Source organism: Mobula birostris, chromosome 6, assembly GCF_030028105.1.
Source record: "Mobula birostris isolate sMobBir1 chromosome 6, sMobBir1.hap1, whole genome shotgun sequence".
Lineage (NCBI taxonomy): Eukaryota > Metazoa > Chordata > Chondrichthyes > Myliobatiformes > Myliobatidae > Mobula > Mobula birostris.
This window is the reverse complement of record NC_092375.1, coordinates 155,702,223-155,717,373: the sequence shown is the minus strand read 5'-3', so window position 1 is coordinate 155,717,373 and position 15,151 is coordinate 155,702,223. Positions and strand designations below refer to the sequence as shown.

The following is a 15,151-nucleotide window of genomic DNA, read 5'->3' as shown; positions in this document are numbered from 1 at the left end:
TTTATTTGAAATGATGGTATTAAAGGCAGAGCTGTAGTCAATGAAAAGGAGCCTTACATATGCGTCTTTATTCTCCAGGTGTTCTAAGGAGGAATGTAGGGCCAGAGTGATGTATAATCAATCACAACATTGTTTCTCATGTATTTTGATAATTTTTGTGATCTTTTTGATGGGTGTCTGAAAGAGCCTGCTCAAGATGCCAAAAAAGGGTGAAATCCAATTTTTATGAATTGAAAGGGGTATTTCAGATACTGGAAATCCAGAGCAAAGCACACAGTGTGCTGACCTGCTGAGCTCCTCCAGCACATCGTGTGCATTGCTCTTTGAATAGCCTCAGCTGACTTGATGCCTTTCCTTTCAAAGGTGCAAGGTAATGCATGTCTGATTAACTGAACAATGTTTTTTTTCCCCTCTGCAACCATTATAGAGTCTGATCAGAAAACGAATGCAATATTAAAAAGATGTGTTTATGTTTGTTGCAGGTGTTACCCATGCAGCAGTGTGGGCTGCATGCATTTCTTATCTGAGTGCAGCTGTCCCTCCTGCATTGAGAACTTCTACTCAAGGAATTCTACAAGGGCTGCATTTAGGTTTGGGCCGAGGCTGTGGTGCTATGGTGGGAGGAGTAATGGTGAATGCCTTTGGTAAGTCATATCCTGCACAGACATATCAGTGACTGGGAGAGAGTTGTTCATTATTTATCTGACGAAGCAGCTTTTTATCCTAATTGTCCTTCTTTCAAGCTGCATCAAATATTCATGAAGTTGAAATGCTTCAACTAATTTAGGGATTAGTTTGTCGTCCTTCCTATAATAAAGTTGCAAAGCTGCATCCTCTCACAATTAGTGCACTAGATTTAGCTTTCAGAGAAAGCTTATTATTAAGTTAACTTGGGAAATCTTTTTCTCTTTTGCAGGCTGTTTTATTCTATCATTAAAATCTAATCCCTGCTAAATTAGCTTTTCTGATATCCTTGACAAAACACCTACTTTATGCATACAGTTTATTTAGAAATATTAAATGTTCATAATCGAGAATAATATCCCATGTGATATTCTAAAACATTACAGTACAGGTCCACAATCCCTTATCCAAAATTCTTGGGGCCAGTTGCATTTCGGAATTCAGAATTTTTCGGATTTCAGACCCCGCCCCCCCCCCCCCCCCCCCAATCCCGATACCAAAAAAACACGTATGCTCAAGTCCCTTATTTAACCTGGCTTAGTGCGGTGGACTTCAGGACTCAGCAGCGCACCAAACCTATGCACACCCTCCCGTATACTTTAAATCATCTCTGGGTTACTTGCAATACCTAATACAATGTAAATGCTATGTAAATAATTGTTATACTGTATTGTTTAGGGAATAATGACAAGAAGACATTTTATTTCCAACAAAAACATTCAATAAAACATAAAAATATACAGCTTCAAACAAACCGAATCAAACACATGGTAAATGACTTATTAGAATAAATGTAGAACGTCACTGTCACTATAAAACTTCAGTAACTTGTCTTTCTGTTTATTTAAATCATATACAGTGGTAGTTCCAACACTATTTTCTTCAGTCAGACGCCGCACAGACACACCACGATCAAGCTTCTGCAATAACTCCACTTTCTGCGTTATTGATAGAGAAGATTCCTTCTCTTTTTCTCAGTGTTACCCATAGGGGTATCTGCAGCTCTTTTTGACATTTTCACGGTGAAATTAACACAGAGTCAACAGTGAACACAAAATATCAGCAAACAGCAAATACACGTGTAACCAGTAAGAGCGCTGAGCCACAACTGACGCCTGGCGGCCTCTGCTAGTGCTGCTACGTCACTCCTGAGTGACGTCAGTTGTTGGCGAAATAAACTTCGGTTTTCAGAGCTTTTTGGATTTCAGAATTTCGGATAAAGGAATGTGCACCTGTAATAATGAAACAAGTTTTTTTTCAGGGGAGGTCATTTGTATCTATGGCAATATTTGCCCATATAGGATGGCTCAAAGACATCAGGGCAGGATGCCTGTTCACCTTGCAATGGAGGCATCCAAAGAGGAAAAGTGTGATGCCATGTGGAATCGATAGTCAAACCATTACATTAATGACTCAGTTATAAATTCCTCAGGATGCCTGCTATGATCTAAGCGGAAAATAAAAGTAACCTTGATCACTGAGTAAATATACTGATTAAAACAATATTGAGCTAGTTCAACAAGGACAATCTGCAATTCCACTGGACCACTGGAAAATGATGCTGGTGAGTTAGTAATCGGGGACAAAGAAATGGCAAATGAACCTAATGGGTACTTTGCATCTGACTTCACTGTGGAAGACATGAGCAGTGTGCCAGAGGTCCATGAGTGTCATGGAGCAGGCGTGAGTGCCATCGCTATTACAAGGGGAAAATCTGTGAGACAAACTCAAAGGTCTTAAGGTGAATAAGTCACCTGGGCCACCTGGACTACATCCCAGAGTCCTGAGAGAAGTTGCTGAAGAGATAACGGATGCACTGGTCATGATCTTGAGGGAGTGCTTGGGAGAGTGTTGGAGTCTATTATTAAGGATGAGGTTTCGGGGTACTTGGAGACTAATGATAAAATAAGCCAATGTCAACATGGTTTCTCTGAAGGGAAATCTTGCCTGATAGATCTGTTAGAGTTTTTCGAAGAAGTAACAAGCAGGGTGGACAAAGGAGAGGCAGTGGATTTTCAAAAGGCATTTGATAAGGTGCCACACATGAGGCTGCTTAACAAGATAAAATCTTATGGTGTTACAGGAAAGATACTGGCATAGATAGAAGAATGGCTGACATACAGAAAGCATGAAAGTAGGAATAATAGAAAGTACAGAAAGTAGGAATAATAGCCTTTTCTGATTGGCTGCTTGGCTGCCAGTGAGTAGTGGTGTTCCTCAGGAGTCAGTAATGGGACTGCTACTTTTCACATTGTCAATGATTTGGATAATGGATTGATGACTTTCTGGTAAAGTTTGCAGATGCTACAAAGATAGGTGGAGGGGTAGATAGCAATGTGATTGCAGCAGGCTTTAGACAAATTGGACAAAAGGGCAAAGATGGCAGATGGAATACAATGTTGGGAGGTGTATGATAATGTGGAGTGAAAGGAACAATAGTGCAGACTATTATTTAAATGGGGAGAAGGTTCAAACATCAGAGGTGTAGGGAGACTTGGGAGTCCTTGTGCAAGATGCCCAGAAGGTTAATTTACAGTTTGAGTCTGTGGTAAAGAAGGCAAATGCAATGTTGGCATATATTTCAAGGGGATTAAAATATAAAAGCAAGGAGATAATTCTGAGCCTTTATAAGACACTAGTCAGATCACACGTAGAGTATTGTCAATAGTTTTGGACAGCATATCTCGGAAGGGAGAGTCCAGAGGAGGTTCTCGAGGATGATTCCGGGAATGAAGGGGTTAACATATGAGGAGTGTTTGGCAGCTTTGGGTCTGTACTCTCTGTAATTTAGAAGAATGTGTGGGGATCTCATTGAAAACTATGAAATGTTGAAAGGACTAGTTAGGGCGGATGTGGAGAGGATGTTTCTTATAGCGGGGTATCCAGAACTAGAGGGCACAGTCTCAAAATTGAGGGGTCAACTTTCAGAACAGAGGTAAGGAGGAATTATTTTAGCCAGAGACCAGTGAATTTGTGGAATGCTCTGCCAATTCTGTGAGCATTTAAGGCAGAACTTGATCGTTTCCTGATGTGTCAGGACATCAAAGGATATGGCAAGAAGGCAGGTGTATTGGGGCAGAGTGGGATCCAGGATCAGCCATGATGGAATGACAGAGCAGACTTGATGGGCTGAATGGCCTAATTCTGCTCCTATGTCTTATGGTCTTATGCTCTAATTCAGCAGTCAGTTCATGAACACTTAGTTAATCAAAGCTAAGGCAGTTGTTATGAAAGACTGTTCCATTGTTTCTGTAGCATGTCTTTGGTAGAACTATCCATTTTTACCTCCCTTTTCTTTGCTCATTGCTGCACAGATGTGACCTTTTTAAATATGCATCTAATCTTCTTTTGAAAGTTTTGTATTTTATCTACTTCCATATCACTTTCAGGAAATGTATTGTAGATCATGAACTATCAGTTCTCATAGGAATACTTATACCAGGCAACGGTAAGCAAAAATGACTTCATCGTTGGCTGTGCCAGCCCTATGAAGTCTAATACCATATTTGACTGCAGTTACCTTCCAGTTTTACAGGTGGAAATAAATACCCTTGGTACTAGAGAATCAGTAAGCTCATGCATGGTGGAAGACATGAAATAATGTAAGGCAAAAATAAAGTCAGTAGAGATAAACAAAATAACTAATTAATAGCATCCTTTCTAACATTTCTTATTAAAACTGTTCAATTCAATTTATTGTCTTCCATTGCAACGTACCTTATTACAATAACAAAGAGAGTGATGTCTTCTGGAAGTTATTTTCCCCATTTTACATTTGTGAAGTTGTGAAATAATATAATCTGCACTGTCATATAGAGGGCAAGGGAAGTTTAGTTTTAACCTCCTTCAGGGTTTAATCTGTTCACTGGGATTTGATCAAGGTGAGATTGACCTCTGTTCTTCAAACAAATTCCTTCTATGTGGTTTGTAAGAGACGTGTTTTTACCTTCGGGGTGAAGTCATAATCTGGCACCAATTCAGATTTAAAATGAGGTGAAGCTTTGTTTCTGATTTCCTTACACACTGTCTCACAAAACCCAGAAGAGCCAAGAAAATCCATCAAACCTGTAAACAATTCACCAAAAGGTCTGACAACTTAAAGGTGTTGATAAGAACTCCAAGTTAATATCTCCAGCCAGGGGCAAAGTGATTAGTCTATATTTAATTCTTTTTTGTTCTCTTGCTGTTTAAGTTTGTATAAAAAAAAAAAAAATTTGGGATTAGTGTACAATCTAAAATCAGAATCTCTTGGTATTTGAATTGGAAATAGACACAATGTACTCAATATATCAACAACATATTATGGGATGTGGTAATCCCAAAGATTTAGAAGTGCATATATTACAGAGACGAATTTAAGAAATATTGGAAAATAATAAAAAAGCAATATTATATCACTGTAATATCTCTACAGAAATCAAATATTCTTCTTTAACTTTTAGTGAATTTTGAAATCTCAGAATTCAGCATTGAAATTTTATGTCTGTCTAACAGTTTTTTGAAACATTTGACTTCATTTTCCATTATCAAATAGCAGTAGACAGGGAGATTGAAAATGCCTTGGACATGGTACATCTTTGTTTAAAGGCTGAGAGATGAACAGACTTCACTATTAACCCTTCCAACACACAGGTATTAAGAGGGAGACAACCTTTTCAAGTTATGTCCTGAACCTGAATGAAATAATAATGCAAACAATAGTGTCCTCAGATTTATTCTTAACCTAGCAACATTTCTGAAACTGATTAAAATCATTGATACTTTTCATGGAAAAGGTACTACAGAGGACCATTGTCTGAATATTAACTCCTGGTTGATGATGCTGAAAATGCTGTTTAGTAATATTGTCAACATGATGTTCTGCCTCTGAAATTCACGCCACTCTAGACATATGTGTTTCTGTTTGCTCTATAGTACTGGGAAAAATACCAATTTTGACATTATATTAATGCTGCAAATATATTATAAATAATCAATAAATTATTGGACAAAAGCATCAAATATGGAATTTCAATACATTTGGCTACAACCCTTTTGCTGTTCCCATTTACAGTTTTGTTCCTTCCATCTCCACGCTTATAGAGATGCTTGTTTACAAATATTTCCTTGGAGAAAAGCACGGATGGGAGTTATGTTCTGCTCCTTTCATTTGGTTCCATTTGGAGAAATCAGTATCAAAAGGGAGGATTTGTGGCATGGGCCAAGTTGATAACTTTCAAAACAAATTTACTTTCTCCTTTCCCAGGCCTGACACATGATCTCAGACCTGAAGTGCTCAGTCCTTACCACAAATGCTGCTGGGCATTTCCAGTTTTTGTTTAGGATTTCAAGCATCTGCTGTTTTGCTCAATTTTCATTTAAGCATTTTTATTGCCTCTGATGAAGTTCTCAGATTCAGCTTTGCCATAGAGAAATGCCAAGTAAAGTTTGGGCAATTCCCTGCATTTGAATAGAGCATCAAAAAGTGAACTTTCTTGAACACTGAGCGTGCCTCGTGTTGTCAGAAAAATGATAGTTAAACTTGAGAGATGCACGAAGAGTGATTGGAATGGAGCAGAATGGGTAGATGTTTGACTCCAGCTCAGTTGATTAAGATACTTGTGTGCTCTTTCATAATTGATAGAAGCTATAATGAATGGTCAGCCATGGCCTGTTTGGTCGGGTTCTTGCTTCTTTTTCAGAAGGTTAAGGATTCCAGTCCCTTCTTGATAAAAGGTGTGTAGAAATCAGGGCAGACTTTCCAGTTAGAGGAGTACTGGTGTTAGTGCCTTTTTATAAGGCATAAAAAATACAGACCTCATGACTCTCTCAAATCCCATTAGAAAGAGATCAGGGGACTTTCTAACAACCTGGTCAACATTTATCTTCAATCAAGTGCTCTGGTTATCATTGTACTACTGATCGCAGGAGGATACAAAACAAATCGTTACATTTCTCACACTGCAATGGTGATGAGACTTCAAAGGGAGTTCCAATGTAAAGTCATTTGGAATGTCTTGAATAAGTATATAATTATGATCTTATTGGAACAGCAAAAAGCAAACTACCAGACTAAGATTGCTACTGAAGTTAAAGGGCTTCATGCAGTGTGATTTGATTTGGAGTATTACTAGATTTTAATTCAATGCCCATTAAAAGGCCTCTTACTGATGTATGGTAAAATACGGGTATTGGTAAGTGAACTGGACATAACATTGTGTGGTTCTGGATTTCAGGTGCTCAACAAACGTTCCGTGGCATTGGAATGACTTCTTTGGTGATTCTCCTACTTTTTGCCTTGATCCAGTGGTTGGCAGTGCCCGACGAAGATGAAGGTATTAGTCAATATTAGGTTCAATGAGTAGAATAACAAAACAAGGTCATTTAGAATTGTAATCAATGGGCTATTCAGTATTGGCTAGTGCTTCCTGTACCATCTCAAGGAATCATGCTGGGCCTGACAAACCTTAACCTTTTGCCATGTCCATTCCTCTCTCTACCCCTGCACAGCCCTCTTGCCTTCACCTTCCCTCAATGAGCCCTGCGCTCCTCTCCCTCCTGCTTCTGCAGCCCTCTCACTTCCATTCCTAGATTCCTGTCATTCCTACAATCCTCCCACTCCCACACCTTTCCCTGTCCTTCCTCTTCCACACCGAGCCTCTGCTGCAGATACCTTGCCCTGACAAATGAACATATGAAAGACCAAGGGAAAGAATGTGCTGGTTACTGAGATTAGGTTGTGTGCATGTGCTAGCTGACAAGATAAGGTGAAGGCACTATTGCTGTGGTCCTGCTCCCAAGCCACTCCCCTTCCTTTCTCATTCTCACTGCTCTCCCACGTCCCTCCCGCAGCCTCTCCTGATCAGTGAGAAAACTGTCTGTTGTGGCGGACAGAGCGGTTGCCACCCACTTCAACTCTGCTTCACATTCCCATTCAGATATGTCCATACATGGCCTCCTCTACTGCCATGATGAGGCTAAACTCAGGTTGGAGGAGCAATACCTCTTATACCGTCTAGGTAGTCTCCAGCCCCTTGGTATTAACATTGAATTCTCCAACTTCTGGTAATTCCCTCCCCCTCCCTTCCCTATCCCAGTTTCACTCTGCCCCCTCCCCTAGCTGCCTAACTACCTCCCTCATTGTTCTGCCTCCTTCTACTACCCATTGTGCTTTCCCCTTTTCCTTCACCTTTCCTGCCTATCCCCTCCCCCACCCCTTTATCTTTCCCCTTACTGGTTTTTCACCTGGAACCTACCAGCCTTCTCCTTCCCACCCTCCCCCCACCTCCTTTATAGGGCCTCTGCCCCTTCCCTCTTCAGTCCTGACGAAGGGTTCCGGCCCGAAACGTCGACTGATCGTTTCCACGGATGCTGCCCGACCTGCTGAGTTCCTCCAGCGTATTGTGAGTGTTGCTGCTCTCCTGATCACCTCTGCGTAGCACCCCACCCAGTCCTATGCCCCTCTCTCCCTCTTCCCCGGTATGCCTGCTTCCCATTTGTGCTTCCAGTTCCATGCTCCTTCTGCTTCCAGAAACCTCCTGAATCCCCTTCCATTTCCACTGCTATGCCCGCAACATCTCTACTTCTCCAACACCTTCCTCTCCCTTCTCCCGCCAGTTTCCCCAAATCCCACTAATCTGTTGTTAGGTTCATTGCTGACTGTGAAATACCCTTTAATGTAGATGAAAGGCAAAAAAGAGATTGAGTTGAAGGGCTATAGAAAAGGGGGAATTGTTCTGGTCAGATTGTTCTGCAGAGGAGCTGGCGAGGATCTGATAGGCCTTGTGCTTTGTTTATGTCTCAAGTACACGAGTGACATAGATCACTAGTGTTGTACGTATAATGGTCAAGCAATCTTGCAGGTTGTCGTTGGAGCGAAATATGAAAACTGCCGTAGATAACACTTGCAGAAATGTACCTTTAGTTATTCTGCTGCTGAAACAAAGATGGTCTAAACTCTAATGTAATTTGTATGCACTTCAACAAATGGGCTGTGCTTAGCTTAACCCAGACCTTATCAGAATAGATAATCTGAATGTACATCAAGTAGTTCTCTCGAGTGAGTTCATCTGGTGATAAAGTCGCATGGCACAGAAGCAGGCCCTTTGGCCCATCGTGCTTATGCTTCCTGCTGTACTTATACTAGTCCTATTCCTATATTAGGTTAATAGCCTTCTGTGTCTTGGCAATTCCAAGTACCGGTTTAGAACTTGCATGTTGTGAGAGTATCTGCCTTCAGGCAGCCCATCCCACGCTCTAAGTATCCTTTGTGTAGAGAAAGATTCTCCCTCAGATCCCCTCTAAACCTCCTACCTCTCACCTAAACTTATACCCTCTTATTTTTGATACCACCACCATAGGAAAAAGACTTTTACTATTAACTCTATCCATCCCCTCATAATTTTATCCATCACTATCACATTGCCCCTTAGCCTCTGCTCCAGGGAAAATAAACCCAGCCTCTCCAGGTTCTTCTCTAAAACACAAATGCTCCAATCCAGATAGCATCTCAGTGAATCTCCTCTGCGTCCCTCCAGTACATCACACCTCTCCTATTGTGAGGTGACCAAAGTTGTTCAGAATCCTCCAGGTGTGTTCCAAGCAAACTTTTATAAAACTATATGATATCCCAGCTCTTAAAATTCTACGCTATGAAAAATGAAGGCCAGCATCATAAAGAAATTATATTATCGATTTTCTAAGCTGCATGTAACTGTATCATGTTGTTCACAAGCAGAATTATTTGCTCATTCACCAGTTTTGGTGAAGGGTCTTGGTTCTGAAAAGTTAATTGCTTTTCTTTCAACAGATGCTCCTTGACGTGCTGGGGGTTTTCAGCATTTTTTTTTTTGGTTTAATTTCAGGTTTCTAGCATCAGAAGAGTTTTTACTTTTCCTTCACTGCTGAGGACAGAAGTTTGCTTTGAGCAGCTTGTAATGAACATGCAACATAATAGTCAATGCAATTTGTATTCCCCTTTCAAAATTAGATTTTGCAGCTGTTACTATGAGCCTATTTAACTCTACGTTCCAGATGATTTACTGCCATGTTAAACATCCTGTTTCAAAAAATGGGAGTAATTTTTAATCTAGTCTCTTTTTGACCTTGTAGAGAAGAAGATGCTGGCAGAACGGATTCCAGTTCCATCCAGTCCTGTTCCCATAGCAACTATTGATCTTGTACAGCACCACTCAGATAGCATTATGCCCCATCTTGAAACTAAACTCCCTCTGAAAAAGACCAAGTACCAAGAGGAGCAGGAAGATGTTACAAGACCAGCCTGGACTGTCAGCTCATCGCCTTGGGTCAATATTGTGTTTGCCCTTTATCAAGTTGTGGAGATGGCAAAGCTGGCGAAGACAAATGCACCAATTCAGCATCAAGTTCTACAGGTTAGTTTAATTATACAAGCATCACTCTGCATGTATTCATTTAAAAAATTTCTACAATGGAAATAGTGAACACATTGGTTCTGATGCCCCAGAACACCCTCAACTTTTGGTAGACGTCCTGTGAATTCAGCAAAGATATCTGGTATTCAAGACATTAATAACAGCAGCAAATAGGGAACACCAGACTAACATCAGTATTAGGGAACTTATTAAACTCATTAGGCATTCCGTGGGGTCAAGCATGATGCTTTGACCCCAGTTGTGTGGGCTCTGAGTAGCTGGTGAGATTGGCAGATTGCTACAGGAGATGCTTAGTGGGGTAGGTGGCTGGATAGTTCACCAGTGCTGTGCTCCTCCCAGTTTCTGGTTTGGCTTCTGCATACTCCTGATTTTTTAAAAAAATCCCAAAATTTCTACTACCATTCCAGATGCTGCTCGCCCATTTTGACTGGCATGGAGCATGCATTTTACATTGGTTTTCAAGGCTTTGGAAAGATCTTTTAGTCCTACAGTAAGAAGATCATGGACATTGAGGAGTAAGTGTTCTAGGAATGAGAAAAGGAGAAATTTCTTCATTAGAAATATATGTATGTTTGGTATTTTCTGCTCCTGAGGGTTCTTTTGCTGACCCAAAGATTGGGTGAACCAAATTGGTAAAGGTGCTGAGGAAGAGGATTTCTTGGAATGTATGCGAGATGGTTTTTTGAACCAACATGTCGAGGAACCAACTAGAGAGCAGGCTATTCTGGACTGGGTTTTGAGCAATCAGGAAGGGTTAATTAGCAATCTTGTCGTGAGAGGCCCCTTGGGTAAGAGTGACCATAATATGGTGGAATTCTTCATTAAGATGGAGAGTGACATAGTTAATTCAGAAACAAAGGTTCTGAACTTAAAGAGGGGTAACTTTGAAGGTATGAGACGTGAATTAGCTAAGATAGACTGGCAAATGACACTTAAAGGATTGACGGTGGATATGCAATGGCAAGCATTTAAAGGTTGCATGGATGAACTACAACAATTGTTCATCCCAGTTTGGCAAAAGAATAAATCAAGGAAGGTAGTGCACCCGTGGCTGACAAGAGAAATTAGGGATAGTATCAATTCCAAAGAAGAAGCATACAAATTAGCCAGAGAAAGTGGCTCACCTGAGGACTGGGAGAAATTCAGAGTTCAGCAGAGGAGGACAAAGGGCTTAATTAGGAAGGGGAAAAAAGATTATGAGAGAAAACTGGCAGGGAACATAAAAACGGACTGTAAAAGCTTTTATAGATATGTAAAAAGGAAAAGACTGGTAAAGACAAATGTAGGTCCCCTGCAGACAGAAACAGGTGAATTGATTATGGGGAGCAAGGACATGGCAGACCAATTGAATAATTACTTTGGTTCTGTCTTCACTAAGGAGGACATAAATAATCTTCCAGAAATAGTAGGGGACAGAGGGTCCAGTGAGATGGAGGAACTGAGCGAAATACATGTTAGTAGGGAAGTGGTGTTAGGTAAATTGAAGGGATTGAAGGCAGATAAATCCCCAGGGCCAGATGGTCTGCATCCTAGAGTGCTTAAGGAAGTAGCCCAAGAAATAGTGGATGCATTAGTGATAATTTTTCAAAACTCGTTAGATTCTGGACTAGTTCCTGAGGATTGGAGAGTGGCTAATGTAACTCCACTTTTTAAAAAAGAAAGGGAGAGAGAAACCATGGAATTATAGACCGGTTAGCCTAATGTCGGTGGTGGGGCGACTGCTGGAGTCAGTTATCAAGGATGCGATAACAGCACATTTGGAAAGCGGTGAAATGATCGGACAAAGTCAGCATGGATTTGTGAAAGGAAAATCATGTCTGACGAATCTCATAGAATTTTTTGAGGATGTAACTAGTAGAGCGGATAGGGGAGAACCAGTGGATGTGGTATATTTGGATTTTCAAAAGGCTTTTGACAAGGTCCCACACAGGAGATTAGTGTGCAAACTTAAAGCACACGGTATTGGGGGTAAGGTATTGGTGTGGGTGGAGAATTGGTTAGCAGACAGGAAGCAAAGAGTGGGAATAAACGGGACCTTTTCAGAATGGCAGGCGGTGACTAGTGGGGTACCGCAAGGCTCAGTGCTGGGACCCCAGTTGTTTACAATATATATTAATGACTTGGATGAGTGAATTAAATGCAGCATCTCCAAGTTTGTGGATGACACGAAGCTGGGTGGCAGTGTTAGCTGTGAGGAGGTTGCTAAGAGGATGCAGGGTGACTTGGATAGGTTGGGTGAGTGGGCAAATTCATGGCAGATGCAATTTAATGTGGATAAATGTGAAGTTATCCGCTTTGGTGGCAAAAATAGGAAAACAGATTATTATCTGAATGGTGGCCGATTAGGAAAAGGGGAGGTGCAACGAGACCTGGGTGTCATTATACACCAGTCATTGAAAGTGGGCATGCAGGTACAGCAGGCGGTGAAAAAGGCGAATGGTATGCTGGCATTTATAGCGAGAGGATTCGAGTACAGGAGCAGGGAGGTACTACTGCAGTTGTACAAGGCCTTGGTGAGACCACACCTGAGTATTGTGTGCAGTTTTGGTCCCCTAATCTGAGGAAAGACATCCTTGCCATAGAGGGAGTACAAAGAAGGTTCACCAGATTGATTCCTGGGATGGCAGGACTTTCATATGAAGAAAGACTGGATGAACTGGGCTTGTACTCGTTGGAATTTAGAAGATTGAGGGGGGATCTGATTGAAACGTATAAAATCCTAAAGGGATTGGACAGGCTAGATGCAGGAAGATTGTTCCCGATGTTGGGGAAGTCCAGAACGAGAGGCCACAGTTTGAGGATAGAGGGGAAGCCTTTTAGGACCGAGATTAGGAAAAACTTCTTCACACAGAGAGTGGTGAATCTGTGGAATTCTCTGCCACAGGAAACAGTTGAGGCCAGTTCATTGGCTATATTTAAGAGGGAGTTAGATATGGCCCTTGTGGCTACGGGGGTCAGGGGGTATGGAGGGAAGGCTGGGGCAGGGTTCTGAGTTGGATGATCAGCCATGATCATAATAAATGGCGGTGCAGGCTTGAAGGGCCGAATGGCCTACTCCTGCACCTATTTTCTATGTTTCTATGTTTCTATGACTACATTTAAAACCTAGGTCGATCATTTTTCAGTAGAAGGGGAAAGGTTAGTGCAGGAAGATAGTTCTGAGGTAGAAGATTGGTAGTGGTTATATTGAGTGAAGAAGACTATTGCAGAATGACCTATATAAGCTCCTATTTCGAATATTCTTTTCTGACTTTACAGAGGTCTTTTGATTTTCTGTTTTATAGATTGCTTATTTTGAATCAAAACATTGAGTGAAAATAGCTGCAAGGAAGTTTCCTTTACCAAAATTAAAATATTGTATTTACTAATAATTGATTTAGTAGCAGTAAGTATCATATTATGAGTGATTATCTTTACAAAATATAATGCTGGAGACCATCAGTTGCCATTAGCTATGTCCTTGGTATCTTCTCCAAACCTGGTTCACCCGTTTCTACATGTGTTACTGGGTAATAATGCTCCTGTAGGTGAGGGAGGGAAGTAAACTGCTACCTGCTTGAAACTGTGATCTGCAGCTTACAGTTTAACTCCAGAATATAATCTTTCATTCTGCAATTATTAACAACTTCAATATATTTCCCAGTCTTAAAGCAGAATATGCTTCCCTTCTTCCTCTCTCTGCCTTCTTTCAGCAGTTGTTTTCCTCAGCATATGTAACAACTGGTTAGTGGTAACCACATACAAATTAATGTTGTGCCAGAAGCTAGAGTCCAGTGGCTCAGCAGTAAGTGGAGGATTTCTCTGAGCCTGGGAAAGAAATTGAAATCTCTGAGGAAGAATATACTTTTGTTTAAATCAGGCAGTTTAGTGTCATTTGGACCGTAAAACCATAAGAAGTAGGAGCAGAAGTAGGCTGTTCAGCCCATTGAGTATGCTTTGTCATTTCATCATGGTTGTTCCATTTCCCCCTCAGCCCTAATCTCCTGTCTTCACCCCGTATCCCTTCATCCCCTGACTAATCAAGAATCTGCCTTAATTATACCCAATGACTTTGCCTGCACAGCTCCCTGTGCCAACCAATTCCACAGATTCATCACTCTGGCTAAAGAAATTTAAATGGACATCCCTCTATTCTGCCTGTACTCTCCCACCATAGGAAACAACCTCTCCAAATAAACTATCGAAGCCTATCAATATTTGATAGGTTTCAATGAGATTCCCCAACTCATTCTTCTGAATTTCAGTGAGTACAGGCCCAGAACCATCATTTAGTCCTCGTTTGGTAACCCTTTCGTTCCCAGAATCATTCTCATGACTCTCCTTTGAACCCTCTCCAATGCCAGCACGTCATTTCTTAGATAAGGGGCCCAAACCACCTACAAAACTTCAAGTGAGGCTTTACCAGGTCCTTGTAAAACCTCAACATTACATCCTTGTTTTTGTGTTTTAGTGCTCTTCAATGCTAACATTGCAATTGCTTTCTTTACCATTTACTCAACCTGCAAATTAACCTTTAGGGAATCCTGCACAAGGACTCCCATGTTCCTTTGCACCTTGAATTTCTGAATTTTCTCTCCATTTAGAAAATAGTCTACACTTTTATTTCTTCCACCAAAGTTCATGATGAGACCCTTCCCAACACTATATTCCATCTTCCATTTCATTGCCCATTCTTCTCATTTGTTGGTCTTTCTGCATTCTCCGTTTCAATATCACTTGCCCCTCCACCTATCTTTGTAGCGTCCGCAAACTTTGCCACAAAGCCATCAATTCTGTCACCTAATTAATTGATATATGATGTAAAAAGAAGCGGTCCCAACACAGACCCCTGTGGAACACCACTTGTCCCTGGCAACCAACTACAAAAGGCTCCCTTTATTTCCACTCATTGCCTCCTACCAATCAGTTAATGCTCTATCCATGCTAGTATCTTTTCTGTATTACCACAGGCTCTTAACTTGTTAAGCAGCCTCATGTGCGGCACCTTGTCAAAGGCCTTCTGAAAATCCAAGTACACAATATCCACTAATTCTCCTTTGTCTGTCCTGTTCATTGCTTTTTTCAAGTCAAGTTTA

The 15,151-nt window shown here is 41.0% G+C and overlaps 1 protein-coding gene across 2 annotated transcripts in view; it reads left to right on the top strand.

Moving 5' to 3' along the window:
- The window catches only part of mfsd6b (major facilitator superfamily domain containing 6b), a 65,667-nt gene that overhangs the window by 44,613 nt on the left and 5,903 nt on the right, over positions 1–15,151 (top strand). For both annotated transcript variants that reach the window (XM_072261680.1, XM_072261681.1), the window contains exons 4-6: positions 483–644; positions 6,900–6,998; positions 9,775–10,055. In XM_072261680.1, coding sequence (XP_072117781.1) covers positions 483–644; positions 6,900–6,998; positions 9,775–10,055 — 542 coding nt within the window. The remainder of the gene's footprint in view (positions 1–482; positions 645–6,899; positions 6,999–9,774; positions 10,056–15,151) is intronic.